Here is a 15,318-nt window from a genome sequence, read left to right as displayed (position 1 = left end):
CTATCTTTAAAAAATGCGAGCTAGAAATTCGATTCGGAACCCTCTAGCACTCACGAGCTCGAAAGGGCAGGGTCTTTTAAGGGGTATTTACCGCAGAGTGATTACAAGCCCGTATGTGCTGGTGGGAGGAATTACGACACAGTTCTTCTGAATAAAGACCCATGGAAAAAGTATACCTGCGGAAAAATTTCAATGTGGTCTCACTGTTCACGTGCTCTTTAACATACGCGAAGCACGGTAAATTACATATTGTTTCATATATCTATTTCTAGTGATTCCAGATCTTTTAGCCGCACACGTATAGTTATTACTAAGCATTGTTTTCATTACATGCCGTGCGACGCTTGAAACGAGCTATCAGCAGAGTTTCTGGAACAGGCGACGTCCGGCGATGAATCGCCGCCACACTTTCACGCTGCCAATCGGCCTAGACGTCACGAGCATCTGTGGAGAGCGTGTTTCGCTGTCGAGCCGACTTGCACAACAGAAGCTGCGTTGGCGCCGTGCATGGCGTCATGGCTTACTCAGCATGCATGCGCGAGCGCTGTTTATTCAGCGGAATAATTCTTGGTCCGTGGTTGTAACTTTGGCGGCCCTGAGACCAAGGTGCACATGTTCTGAGGCGCCGGCGGTGCAACTGCCGGTGATTGACGCCCTCGAAGCCGAGACTCTGGTACAGTTTGGCGCAATTTTCGTCGATATTATCAGGATGGCGCAGTAAATACAATTTGGCGTATTTTGGCGCAGTTGGCGCAGGAGTGGAATCACTGCGTAAGCACAAAACAGCAAGCGGGGCTTGTTTCGCGTTGCTATTGAACGCAACGGCGTTAACCGCACCTAACATCAAGCTACGCACCGGGAAGGAAACAGGAACAATACGCTCGACATGGCCACATTGGCGCTGCACGTTCGGAGAGTGGTTGTGCCCCTAACTGAACGCACTAGGCCTATTCTTACTTTTAACTGTTGGCACCATTTCTGTTGCTCTTTGATTATTTACATACCACGCGAGCCTACTGTTACGCCAAGACGATGTTGAGAACCGATATATAGGGCTAGTGAATACTATGGCTAACAATGAAACACATGTACAACAAACATATGGTGAAAATTTCTGTATTTCATAAAAAGTTATACTGACCAGGCCGCCCCTATATACAGCCTCTCTGGTCACGCACAACGGAAGGGTGGAATGGACCTTAAGGTTTTTTATTTACGTTCATTGTACGTTCATTGTAAGGGTTTTGCGGGCGTTTTACCCTCAAGTCTCGGCGACAGACTCCATTTATACATATCTGCGGGTAAGATACGAATGTCAATCAGAAACAATCTGTACATGAAAGCCATATTAAGTGAGAAACACTGGTTGCACATATAAGAACTAGCTGGCAACTACTGTGTTCCACATATGAAGTAGGGTGCTTAAATCACGGCTGTGTTTCCCTTGTCGTAGTAAACCCGCACATCGAGCGGTAATTGTTGTACATTCGTGCATGGCTGTAGAACTCATGGTGCCCAAAATATTGAGAAGCAATACATGGTAATAGGTCTAAAGCTCACATTCAGACATTTGAGTTTAAGCATCTATTGTTATTGCGATAGAAATTTTATGGAGCCTACCGGCGGGTTTTTGCTGTCGCCGTCACCGTCAGGCTTCGTATAAAGTCCTAATCGATAACATCGCCCCGCGCATATTATGTTCTACCCTCGAGTAAAAGCATGCAAGCGCTGGGGACAAATGGGGCTGAAGTAGAGATGAAACGAGCCGGCCATCTCCGTCGCATGAACGGCGCAATGACATCCCCCGCCTACGAGGCCTGCAATCGATGACCCAAGAGAAAAAACGCCCCGGCCGTCTTTCGCCAGGAGAGTGCGCGTTGGTGGAGGTGGGAGGAGGGGAGCGGGGACTGCGTCGCTCGAGCAGCAACATCCCATTTCACTCATCTGTGCGCAGACGCGATGCTTCGTGAACTTGCTTTGTGCTCAATGTTTCGAGTTTAAAGGACTGAAAGCACGAAAACTGGCTTAGTCCCTCGAACTGCCGTATTCTCTTAACCAGCGTTTTGCCGAGTTACGCGAGATGGAATCCGAAAGAGTCAGCTGCTAGCCTTAGTTCTTATATTGCTCCTGTTTATTGCTACCACATTGAATGGTGCGCCCTGCGGCGAATCTGTTATTTTTAAAAAGCCGATATATTTAAGCTCGGAGAGATAGAAACTCGGTAGGTATGCGCCGCAGTAAGCGGGTATGTGAGAGGCCCCAGCATAGCATCACCACGCATTGTATAGTAAAGCAAGGGGGTGGAAAGGGGAAATGATGGCAAGAGGAATGATGTGAATGGGAGGCGGAAAGAATGAATAATAATAATAATAATAATAATAATAATTGTTGGGGTTTAACGTCTCCAAATCACGATATGATCACGCAGTGTAAGGCTTCGGAAATTTGACCACCTGAGGTTCTTTAACATGCCACTAAAACTAAGTACACGGGCTTTAATATTTTCGCCGCCATCGTAATTGTGGCCACCACGGCCAGGATTCAATACTCCAACCTCCGGGTCAGCAGTCGAGTACCATAACCGCGACTGTCGTGGTGGGTTAGGAGGAAGGAAATGAGGAGGGGAGAAGCTAAAGCATGAAAAAGTCTGATGTATAATTTAGCAAGGAAATGGGAAAGGGAAGTGAGGGTCAAGCGGACTGATGTTTCGCTGAGGAAAAGGGAAAGGGGGAAGACAACGTGGCGTCCAGGGGGTAAACCACATCATAAACATGTACAGTATAGTATAGCAAGAGGTTAGAATGAGAAGCAAAGGTGAGAAGGAATGATGGGAGGATAGGATGAACTAAAGGAGAAAAGAGGGTAACGTAAAATGAGATAATGTAAGCACGAAAGAAAGAAAGAAGTCAATCTGCGCTCGCCAGGTGCAGGCGCTTGCTTATCAGCTCCGCTCTTAGATTTCCCAGGCTTAGAATTTTTTATGTTTATATTAAAACAGCGTGTAGAACAACGGCGTCAAGTAACAGCCGAGCGGCGCTACTGGAAGCAAAGCTTGGGAATACATATTGACCCCAGCACTTTTGAGCTGCCGCCAGTAATGTTTCAGTTAATGTCTTGTAAATATAATAGCGGCTGTAATTGCTTAAGTAATAACCTAGTTATAAAAACGTCAATCAGGAGTCTATGAATTCTTAAAAGGCATGTGACTGACCTATTTACAACAATGTACTAAATGCGCGCTAACTTTCTTTCTGGCTGGAGAAGAAAACGCGATAAATATTATATATACACATGACTACACTGCACATGCATCGCGAAGCAATGCATTGAAGGAGTCCAAATGTGAAGTATTTAGACTTGAAGAGATAGTGAAGAAAGAAAAGCTTGGTAGCGACCCAAAACCTTTTTAGGTGTCTGGTAGGAAACTCGCCCGTAGGCGTTCGTGTGCCCTGGTGCATGTCTTAGTGGCTGAAGAGACAACTGAGGCCTCACGCGTTCGACGCCAGTGAGAACTACCTCTATTCTAGTTCACTGCACCACAGCAGATCCAGTAGGGAAATTGGTGACGTTAGCGTGCTAACGGACACAGTCTGACAAATAGGAGCAGCGCGCGCACGGACACCACACTAAAGTCGAAGAAGGGTAGTGGAATGATTGTGCGGCCACAGCAACGGGGTAGGTAAGCCGTTGATGTTACCCGCGGTCACAGACGTTACATTGGTCTCGATGGTCGCGGCACCAGGTGGGGAGCAGTGATGAGGGTACACGCGACACAAAATAATGAAGGCGGCTTACACTGCTGCGAAAAGCGTGTAATGACCGTTGCGATGCATGTATACATAGAGTATGTGCCCAGTGCTTCAGCCCAAAGCCCGAGCGCCACCAGTTCGACTCCCTTGAGCCCACTACTCCTCTTCTAGTTCACTGCACCAAGGCACGCCAAGAGGAGCAACTGGTGCCGTAAGCAGCCTCGTGCTTTTATAGGGTGTAGAATAGGAGGAAGGGCCAGGCACGCCACGCATTGCAAGCGCCGAGCAAGTGCACCCTACGCGAGCGTTCTCCTGTGACCTACTACCGGCCTCAAATGAAACTCGAACAGCGGCAAGCATTCGCAAGGGTATAGTGCCCGCCGTCCAGTTATCACCATATACAGGCGAGGATATGTGCTGTGCTCCCAAACCGGATGCGCGCGCCTGTCAATGGTGGTGACTGGAGGGCGCCCACTATACCATTGCGAATACTTCCGCTGTTCGAGTTTCATTTGAGGCCGGTAGTACACTGGGCGAAGGCTTTGAAACCCGACGCACAGCTGGTGCGACGGGAGGATCGGGATGGCGAGTACTACGAGGAGGATCTGACGTCAAAACACCAGATATTCACGGCCTATTAGCACATTTTGAGTGATGTCGTATGTTACTGTCCCCGCTATCATACACCACCCTGAACTTATAAGCTATTCCATCCCTTTCATGTACATTATTGCATTCGTGTACCCTGGTGTACTCCTTGGGTAAACTTTGGAGCGAAGATGACTTTCAAGAGCTAGTTTTTTCATCGTTAGACACAGTAATAATGAGAACTAACAGACAATAATTCGAAGGAAAGTATAGCGGTTCAATTCTAGGTTTAAATGCACATATTTTAGGTTCAAATGCACATATATGCTCCATAAAGTGGACTGGAGGTTGTCGCCGCCGTAGCTCAGTGGTAGAGCATCGCACGCGTTATTCGAATGTTGCAGGTTCGGTCCCAGCGGGCGGCAAGTTATCCTTTCATCTACTTTACTTTCTTCTCATTTATATCCTAATTACTACAAAGCACATTCCCTACACTTTCCTTGGTATTATTATCTGTAAGGTCTCATTAATTGCGTGAACTTTGTGTTTCGCACGATGCTGAAGCCACGTATAAAGGGGATCATGGCTGAAATGCCGGCGAGGTATAGGCGTGATGATCTGCACAAATAATGCATGTCGTCGGCCGAAGTTTGAGGAGTCTCGAACCACACGTTAGTTGGTTCTTGTGCTATATAGAAGCCCCATTTCGCATAGACAGAAGAAACGGAAGGACGCAAGTTTTGAACTGTGCCCACGACTATGTGCTGCATCGTCTGCGGTGCTCCAAGGCGGTACCTGCATATTTCTGCCAAACCGGCATCTTCAGTGGAGGAGGGGGTTGCTGAATATTGTAAACTAGCTCTGCACCTCTCCTGTTCTTTTAGAAGTGGAGAACGCTATTCGCAAGATGCCATTTCTGCAGCTCTGAAACAAATGAAAGGGTGAATCCCCTTTTGAATTGGTTCAGGTTGCGCAGGGAAACGAACGGACCTATATCTCATGCTGACACAAAAGGTGCGTAGGCACGCCCAGGTTCGCAATTTTTATTTTAATCGAGGAAACAAGCGTTGGGATATGAGTAAAGCAGATTGAAAGTACGTGAATGGCTTTTAAGTGTGGTCGAAGGGTGGGCATAACGCAGGCTGCTCTTATATCTAGGGCACACCGGTCGCCTCAATGACGTCTCTGAAGTTTACCATTGAGGCGCAGATTGTCGTTTCTATGACGGCAAGAGAAGGCAATAACGCTCAGCGGAATGATGTGCCGGTGCATCACCATGCATTGAGACTTCTGAGTCCACACACGCCCCTCTAGATGCTGCAGCGTATTCACAATGGCAGCTCAATGCTTTAGCACTGTGAACCGCTAAAGTATCAGTGGCAGTGCGTAAACATGGGACTCAATCTTTGAGCACGCCGCGCTGCCAACCGACGTGGCATGTTGGAGAAGGCGTGAGGAAGTTAGCTGCAAATACACAGCTCATACCCGGCGTGTTACAACAGTCGATACACTTTCTCGCTTCACACCTTCACAGTGGAACAGCATTAACATCGACTGTCATCATCACACGCGTTTTGTGTAATTCTTGTGTTTCTGCTGAAAGGAAGGTGTTCCCACGTAAGCTTTCAACTTAGCACAGCATACACAACAAGAAAGACATAGAAACTTGTCGTACAGCCTTCGGTGTTTCCGAGCAAGTAGTGCCGTCTAGGAATAGAAGATCCCACTGGCCGTCAGACGCAGGCCCGTAATCTTCTCCAGGGACTAAGCAGTAACCTCTGCAGCTCCTCCGGCTGCTTCCTCTCTACAACGAAAACAAATCATAAGAGCGCTTCATATCATCCAAAAACCAAGGATGAATTCAAACTAACATCGATGAAGTGTGTTCTGCTAAGCTGGGGGTACATTATTCGGCACTGCTGATTTAGGTCCACAAATTCTCCTGGCAGTTCGTAACGAGTTATTGGAAATGTTACTGATATGTTTATGTGCAAGCAAGCTGCCTCAAAAGACCTGAAAGAGAAAATATTGTTACGTTAGTAAATAAGGCAGTGTTTCAAATGAACATTTAGTGCGGTATTTGCTTTAATAGTACTTCATATTTAACAGCAGCCCTCAGATATGATATTGATACGGGCTATGGCACACCGGCAAAGGACAGAATTTACATGATGTATTTACAAGCAGAGCCCGATCACTCATGAAAATAGCCGGCGAGCGCACACTCCGCAAACTTCACTTTCTTTCTCAACGAACTCTCTCTTAGATTTTCCTTTCATAAGCACAACATTGCCCCCGGTAGCCGAAGCACCATCTGGGTGTCATTATATATCCCTAGTGATCGTAGAGTTGCGCGATTTGAGCTGGAAACGTGCAAAATGTTCCTCGACGTCACAGCGGATGACATTTCGGGACATGCCGGAACATCGTGCATGATATCAGTCATGAGCCAAACTGCCCGGTATAGATTGTTTAAGGGGAAACGTGTTTGTACACGAGACCGCAACTAAAGCATAGCGTGCGCAACTGGTGAAAAGTGAACGTGGCGGTTATACTGGCACTTGCGCTCCTTTTAATTTTGTAAACGGGACAGTCATAGGTTGCAAGCTGTCGCGCGTGGTCAACGTGAGCACTGTTAGCACTAGCCTGCTCACTCGTCAAGGTCGCAGAGAAAGGTTACACGGTGTATACAGGAAGAGTTGGTTCCACCAGATATAAAGTGTGGAACGGTGAAGAGCTGGCAGTGTTAATACGGAAGAATTGTAGGTGATCGTAAAAATGCCAGATTAGGTTACCACTATCTGCGTTTGGTGGGAACTTATTATTCAAACGTGTTTGTCAAGGTCTTGTTGATTTTCCTGGTCTCTCCATTGGTTTACGAGTGGTGCGAAGTAGTAAGCTGCGGAATAGAGCTCACGCGTATTACGTTATTTCGCATCTTTTACAAAAACGTCCTGAAAAACACCTAGGTCAATAAGCACTCGGCGTGGACGATCGTGCATCACAACGACATCATGCAGGTGAAAACTTGCTAAATCGCCAGCATAACTAGTGAACATTCTGAGAGTAATAACGTATGTGGTAACACAGTAGGGACAGCAGCGCACTTCTTTCACGACCTAAACCGTCGGTCGTGATGTTATATCAATCGTGAGGTCAGATATGTGATGAGTCCACAGGCGGAACATTCTGCACAACCCCGCGGTCGAAGGGAAGGCCAACCGCGCGAAAAAAACAGAAAAAACTGACACAAGAAAACAGTAAAAAGGAACAGGAAGAATGCTGGTCCCTTTCTATTCAGGAGCAGGAAGGATGTGCAGATATGATGCAGCATCCTTCTTCTTTCTTCTCTGTTTTCTTGTATAGGTTTTTCCTGTTTGTTGTGCTGCTTGGATTCCCTTTACCAAAAACTATGTATGAACTTGCCCAACAAGCCACCATTTGAATCCAGTGGGTAGAGTGTGCCATTCTTCAAAAAGTCAATGAGAGGTTGAATAATAAACACAATATTTTGGACGAAGCGATGAATGTAGTTTAGGCCGTAAAGCTGCAAGCTCCTGTGGAAGAATTCGCCACATAAATTTTTGAACGGCACACATTCTGTCATGATAACTTGACGAGATGACCGAGGTTTATATTTCCCGGCTGCCCAAAGCACATTCATATGAGTTGAGCTGCTGCCTAGAATGAGGTGAAAGAAGAAACGTACCGAAGGACAAGAAGATTAGCCAGTTCTCAAGATGACTCGCTAGCCTGTGCTGGAGAAAGAGGTAATGGAGATAGAAGATGATAGAAAAGAGATGTTACAAATCAAAGAAAGAAGAGCTTTTAGGCCAGCTAGAGTCAGATTATGTATCGCGTAAAGAAGGGGATACGCCATCTTTAAGCAAAGGTTCAAATTTGAGGCGAAAATGTCTGAGGCCCGTGTACTTAGATTTAGGTGCACGTTAAAGAACCCCAGGTGGTCGAAATTTCCGGAGCCCTCCACTACGGCGTCTCTCATAATCATATCGTGGTTTTGGGACGTTAAACCCCAGATATTATTAAGGTTCAAATTTCACCGAGCAAAATTAATGCGAACCAATTTATTTAGTCAGGTATGCCAATGACAGGTAACTCTGGTTGGCCATAATAGTGAGAACTGTGTGATGTATGGTGACGTCATACAGAAGTAGGTAGCTGGGAAGCAGTGTTATTGGGCAATTTCCAGCATTTGTGGACGCGGAAGACCACTGTTGCGTATACATCATGGAATTGCATGACAGTCGAACAAAATTGCTTGGCCGATTTCGTTCGATTTTGCTATGTAGGACATGTGGTTGGCAGCCACCGCGGTATCACCAGTGTCCGAAGCAATAGGCACCTCAATGTTGTGAGTGCTGGCGATGTAGGTTACAGCCGAGTGTACTAAGAGAAAATAAACACTCAGGATTATGTGGGAAGCAAAATCGGCAATGAAGGGGAAGAATCAGGGTCCCAATTCAGGCTCTGACAGTGGTTGGACAGCGACGCTGTATCAAACACCACGCATGGTGATCGGGGGGGGGGGGGAGGGGTAAGCTTTAGTATTGCTTTAGTGTAATGCTTGTAGTAATCACTCTGGTCACCGTGGTAGACCGTGATTGGTTCCGCGACCATTTTAAGCAACACAAATTTGTTCCTTTCATCGAGCATTAGATCCACGGTGTTCTTCTGGTGTCCTTAATTGCCTGTGGTCTCCCCATGGCAGTATAAGCGGGAAACACACGCAGGGTGAAAGAAGGGCCGTTTGACGTCATTAGAAGCCCTCGTGTAAAGTTCAAAGCACCTGCATCCTAATCTTTTGCGAAAACACGTGGGAGGGTGCTCCCACTGATCACAGGTGCCTTATCAACCAGCATGTGGTTTTGATGCTTGTTTTGTGATGTTCTTTATTGAAACGAATATTGGGTTCTATGCTGTAAGCCAGATTGCAAAGAAAGATATGCCGTTTGCCGTCAATTGTAAAAGGGCCCCTAAGCCACCCAGAGGTCGGCGTTGCAGTTGCGCACGAGTCTACAACAAACGCATTCCTCGGCTCGTCTGTCTACCTCTCCGAACTCCCTTTCTTGGTATCCGAGGTGAAAACGCAAGGAGCGCGCGCATCTGCTAGCAGAGGAATACGTGAGTGCGAGCGCCTGTTTGTGGTTTAGGGGCCTTTCGTTTGTGCCCACGGACACGAAAGCGTTGCAGAGTAGAGGTATACAGCTTCTCTGTAAAACTTGAACTACGGTTGATTTTTGCCTCAAGTGTAGAACGCGATGGCTTCCCGGGCCCCTTCTTAATTGCTAGCCTGCATTGGGTTCTCGGTGGACGCCTTAACCCTGCTGCAAGGAAACAAACGTCTGTGCGCGTAAGATTTGCTATTTGAACTATTCTAGAATACCTGCTGCAAATACAGTTGCGAAGTGCCGATTACGCCGTAATTCTTACTTTTGCGCACAGGCGAAGTACTCAGTGCGCGTCCGTAAGCTGTCACACGCACCGGCGCTGCTGCACACTTTGTTGATTTTGTTGCTGACAATGATTAATAATTATGCCTTAGCGCTTTGTAATGGGTGGACCTTCAAAGCACCCACTCATTGCGCAATTCACATAATTTGACGCATGGCGCGATTCTATGCCTCTGTCACGCATTATAACATTAGTTAAGGAGATTCCTCTGACTACGTGACATTCACAGTGCTAATTTTTCCCAGCAACTTCAAGCAATTGAGTGACTTTTCCATTTACACACTGGAACGGCGGTAAGGAAAAACACCTCATCATTGCAGTATACCATTCTGGCTAAATTTCCATATGCTCGTATACACATTAGCTGAGTGGCCATACAAACGATGTGTGCTGGTGAAGAAACTACTGGCCCTGCGTTTCTCTTCAACGTGCGTGTCTTCCACAGGCTATGTATTTCAGTAAGCAGAAAGGCAACCTACTTCATGCAATCTTCTAGAGATGTAGACCACCCACCGACATCAAGGGCAGCAGAACTTGTCGCTCTTCGCGCTGTGCTTTGTGTAGTCAGCCGGGAACAGCCTCAATGATGGTCAATCTTCAGCGATTCGAAGGCAGCCAAATCTTTGCTATGAGCCGTGCGACACGGACCATACGAGCAGTTGATCTTCGAGGTTTTGTATCTCCTCTATCTTTCGTTAGAGAAAGGACACAACGTGATATTTCAGTGGCTGCTAAATCACTGCGGCATGATACGCAATAAACATGCGGACCATGCTCCTCGATCAGTTCTTCAAGGCGACAGGCTCGAAACAATACCCATATCAAGGACTGATGCTTCCAGCCAACTTCGAGTGGCCGCACAAGAATTCACTTCCTCCACTTCGAATGCAGCAAGCAGACTGCACAACCACCACAAACACTGCGAGACCACTTTACGTTTTCAAACAGCAACTGGGCTACGCCGAAATGGCGCCACTCGGCTTTGCCGTTTATGGCTAAGAGCGGATTACACGAATTCACTCTCCTTTCGAATCGAAATGGCTGAGAACCCGTTTTCTGACAGCTGTGTTAGCGAGGAGACACTACAGCACATGTTGAGCGACTGTTTTCGCTACAATGCGCAGAGAAAATCACTCGCAGTCGCTCTTGATCGCATATATCCCAGACCTATGGCGACAGAAACCATTCTGGAATGTCGACCTGAGAGGTCATCGCGGGTGAAGGCGACGAAGGCAGTGCTCAACGTCTCGAACACATCAGACTTGCACCAGCGGTTATAGACTAACGGCGTTATCATGAATGTTAGTTGTGTGTGACTGTGCGTGCGTGCTCTCCATCTTTCTCTCTTTATCTCTAAAGTTCCCCCATATATTGCCTAGGTGTAGGGTAGCATATCGGTTCTTCTAGACTGGTTAATATCCCTGCCTTTCCTCTCTGTCCTGTTCCTTCATTCCTTCCTATAGATGACTGCGAATTCTTTACTGGTATGTGCTCGTCATTGTGTCGTGATACAAGCGGAATGAACATATTAGTTCTCTTTCTGTACTTAAGTGCTTCCAAGTGCCACGTCTCTGTAGAATAAATACCATGAAAAAAAAAGAATGGTGTGGCTCTGTGTTACAACACCTGCTTGCGGCGCAGAAAGCCTGGGCTTGATTCTCACTTGAACGGATGACCTATATTGATTTTATTACATGCGAAGAATCTTATGAGCGAGCTTGATCCGGTAGCGTCCGCGCTCCACTGCGTATGCGCGTCACCTCCCCCTCTCTCTCCTCTCCTACGCTCCCCCTTCTCGCGCGCCTCATTCTCTCCTGCGCAACGCCGCGATGAGCGCCAGCGCATGCGCGTCCCTTCTCCCTCTCTCTCCTCTCCTACGCTCCCCCCCCCTCGCGCGCCTCAGCAGCAGCGACGCCTCCGGCGTCTTGACGTGGCACGAGTGGCCGGTGGCCGCCTCTGCTTCTGTGGCTCTAGACGCGGGGCGCTCGTGCTCTCCTTCCCTTGCTGAATAATCCGACGACGACACCAATGACATGGACTGCAGACAGGCAGACGCACATGATCTTGCTACTTTGCGAGAGTCGAATACCTCGGACGCCGGCAGTTTCACGCAGCGGGAGCTGCATGGAGACTGGAAGACAGTGCTGATTCTACGCCAGAGGAAGGCACAGGCTCGACAACGCAAGAAAATAAAATTACGCCATCTCCCCGCTCAAGATAACAATACCCCCGCTGCATCGCATCCACACATGGTTCCCTTTAGAGGAACATGATGTAAATTTCTTGCATCTTTATCGATGTTTCGTTCACAGACAAGCCACGGCGTTAAAACGAAACCAGCGAGGCGCCCGGCATTTGACACGTGTTGTAAACTTCCTCATGACAAGGAGAAGATTTGAAGGCATATTCATCGGACTAGCTTCAAGTATAGAAGCTGTCGTTTGTAGTCTTTGGGGCTATAGTGCGCAGAAATAGACATCAAAGATAATCGACTGAGGTGGGACAAACGACTCACGACGCCGGGCCAACAGCGATATGCCTTAGCGAATGTTCACGATAGGAGCACTAGCTCCTATATCTTAATGTTGAGCTGAAAATGATGCGGTATTCGCAAACGCACGAGAATGGGCCCTACTGGGTGTCGGTGACGTGGTTGACTATTGGTTGCGGAAGGATGTACCTAACACGGCAGAAACATTAAAATGCTGGCCTGCTGTCGGCGTACACCACACAGACATGTTGTAAAAATTGAAGAGAAAGGGCTCTTAGGGACGAGGGAGACGGTATGAAGGGCGTTTTAATATGGGGGCGTGGGCCGATAAACGCACATGGTTGCAACCCATACTCTCACATTCCGACGGGACAGCTGACCTCAATCTACCTGCCTTCGCGATTCTGAACGGTGTAAAGTCTGCGTGTCGCAGAGAAGCATGGTGAGTAGGTGGCCACTTTCCCGCGAATGATTATGCGCATTGCTTATTCAGAGCTGGTAGGTTGATGAAGATATCCGTCACAAGTGAACGTTGAGACTATGTTTTACAGTCGCACGATGGCGTGTGTAAACCGGTGGCTCTCAGGTGGCTTGAAGCGGCGCGTGTCTTTCGTGGTGGCTCAGAAGTAAATGCGTTACCAAAGACGAGCATGTTGAAAGCGTATTCTGATATTGTTTAAAACGTGGGCTAGTTGGTCGGTTGCTCAGAACTTGTCATCACTTTGGGTGGAAAGAGTTAGTACGTCTACACGTAAAAGACATGTGGTTGTGTGCGACCTCCAACGCGGGTTGGAAGAGCCTTTTTGCGGAAACGTTGCAGCTGAAGGGGTCGCTGAACAGCCCGTTAATTTCTATTGTCTGATAGTTGCCATACTTGGTATTTCAGCTTAGTGGCTATCAAAACCACCAAGCTAAAATGAATGTGATGCCACTCAAAGCAAATTTGATTACGAGCATAGCACTTGCTACGCCCCTGTTATCCGCTCTAACGCATTCACAAAGGTTCACACGGTCGTCGGCGTCGCTGATGCGTAGGCCAGATAGCTGAAGAGGATTGTGACGTGAAACGCAACTGCGGCAGCTTCAAAGCTAGCACCTTGAGCTTATAAGGCATCATCTTCGCAAGGTATTGTTGGATGTTCAATTTGACTACCGCTGCTAAGATTCTTGGCGTGGTGCGAATGGTGACTGCAAGCCTCCGCGTGTTCTGAAGCACTGCGAGAGAGAATATTTACCTCCTTTATTTACAAAATCAGCATGTTCGGTCATTAAAAAGGAGACCGCCTCGCACTCAGCCCACTTCATCATCTCCAACCTATTGGTTACCCATTAATTTTAGGCCATATTTCATTGTATCCCGATCACGCATGTGCACGAAATTCTTGTGTGACCTCTGTATTATTTTATTTTATCGTGTATCCGAAGACAATGTGGCTTCTTATGTCGATCTCTTCAACTCAGTTTGCCCTGAACACGCTTTAAACATCAGAAAGAATAATTGAATAAACGCACGCTGATGTGTTTTATTCCCTAGTGAATAGGTAATTATGGTGTCTCGGATGCGTAACTACGCATTGTGCTAATAATCAATCGACATTATAATCGTAAAACATTAACATTTTTACTTCAATTAAATATTTTAGTGGCTAAGTATACGGAAAGAGAAATGCGCACCCTCAAACAGACGTTCATTATGTAAGCTGCATAGGACTACCCTTTCTATGTACCTACCAGGACATTCGTTGAATATCATACTTGCAACAATGAGAAAACTGCATGCTTCTTATGTCTTCTTGCAAATAACTCATAATGTATCCATCGCCCCATGGACACTGTGTACTGTCCGGTATAAATGCCTTTACCACACCTGGAGCAGTCGTACCATCGTGCGAACAACCCAACCTGCGCATCGTAGAGTACAAAAGACACATGTAATGTAAACAGTTGTCTTTTCACACTGAGTAGCAAAGGGCCGCACAGACGAGAACAAACAGCAACATAAGGCGATTCTTCATGTGCATACATTCGACCTGATTTACATACTGAAAGCAAAGCCTAGAATCAGTTGAATTATGTGCATTTTAATTTGAACGAAAATCAGCATATGGTTACCACTAATGAGACCATCAACAGCATATTCTTTATTATCAGGGACCGTCCGAAAGGCGTTTTTATGTGCAGAGCGCTTTTTAGGGGCACGGGCTGTCGTATGCTGTCATCTCACGTGGTTGCTTGGCGTCACGGGGGCAAAACCATTTGTAGGATACGCATGGCGATAGCCATGTCCATTTGTACCATTACTATGTATATTAGGGTATAGAAAGCGGTTAGAATAGGAAGTTCGGACGAGGAGAAGGGTAAGCAAGAAGAGAGAAGGTATAGCGTAGCATTCCCATTCATGGTGTCACGCTGGCAAAACGATGTACAGTATAACATGTATGCTTAGGTATGGTAAAGGCACAGGAAAGGACAGTGAGGGTGAGGAGGATAAAAATATTAAGGGGAGGAGTTAAAACATAGCATAGGTGTCTATAGTACAGTAAAGCAAGGGGGTAGGCAAGAGGAGTAAGGGTGAGGACGAGAGATGTGACTGTGAAAAGAGAAAGGAGGAGGGGAGTGGGTAAAGCATAGCATAGCCTTGTATAGTATAGTATGGCAAGGGGTGGGAAAGGGAAGAGTAGAGAAGTAATACGTGGTGAGACGATGGGAAAACATTGTAGAAGGTAAAGCATAGCATAGCCATCTACAGTATGGTGTAGCAACCGGTGAGAAAGACAAGTGGGCGTGAGGAGAAGGGGAACATGGGGGGAGAGGTTAAAGCACAGCATAGACATGCTATGCTTTCGTATAGAATAGCAAAGGGTGAGAAAGACAAGTGGGCGTGAGGAGAAGGGGAACATGGGGGGAGAGGTTAAGGCACAGCATAGCCATGCTATGCTTTCGTATAGAATAGCAAAGGGTGGGAAAGAGAAGTGGGCGTGAGGAGAAGGGGAACATGGGGGAGAGGTTAAAGCACAG

The 15,318-nt window shown here is 47.0% G+C and overlaps 1 protein-coding gene across 1 annotated transcript in view; it reads right to left on the bottom strand.

Moving 5' to 3' along the window:
* Window positions 1-1,171: 1,171 nt before the first annotated feature.
* Window positions 1,172-15,318, bottom strand: part of LOC119402085 (metalloproteinase-like) — a 69,264-nt gene continuing 55,117 nt past the window's right edge. The window contains exons 11-14 of the mRNA XM_049418274.1: window positions 14,032-14,202; window positions 6,209-6,350; window positions 6,013-6,141; window positions 1,172-1,295 (exon numbers count right to left, since the gene is read on the bottom strand). Of these exons, the coding sequence (XP_049274231.1) occupies window positions 1,200-1,295; window positions 6,013-6,141; window positions 6,209-6,350; window positions 14,032-14,202 (538 nt within the window). The 3' untranslated portion in view covers window positions 1,172-1,199. The remainder of the gene's footprint in view (window positions 1,296-6,012; window positions 6,142-6,208; window positions 6,351-14,031; window positions 14,203-15,318) is intronic.

The sequence above is a fragment of the Rhipicephalus sanguineus genome, chromosome 8 (assembly GCF_013339695.2).
Source record: "Rhipicephalus sanguineus isolate Rsan-2018 chromosome 8, BIME_Rsan_1.4, whole genome shotgun sequence".
NCBI lineage: Eukaryota > Metazoa > Arthropoda > Arachnida > Ixodida > Ixodidae > Rhipicephalus > Rhipicephalus sanguineus.
This window is presented reverse-complemented; position numbering and strand designations above follow the sequence as displayed.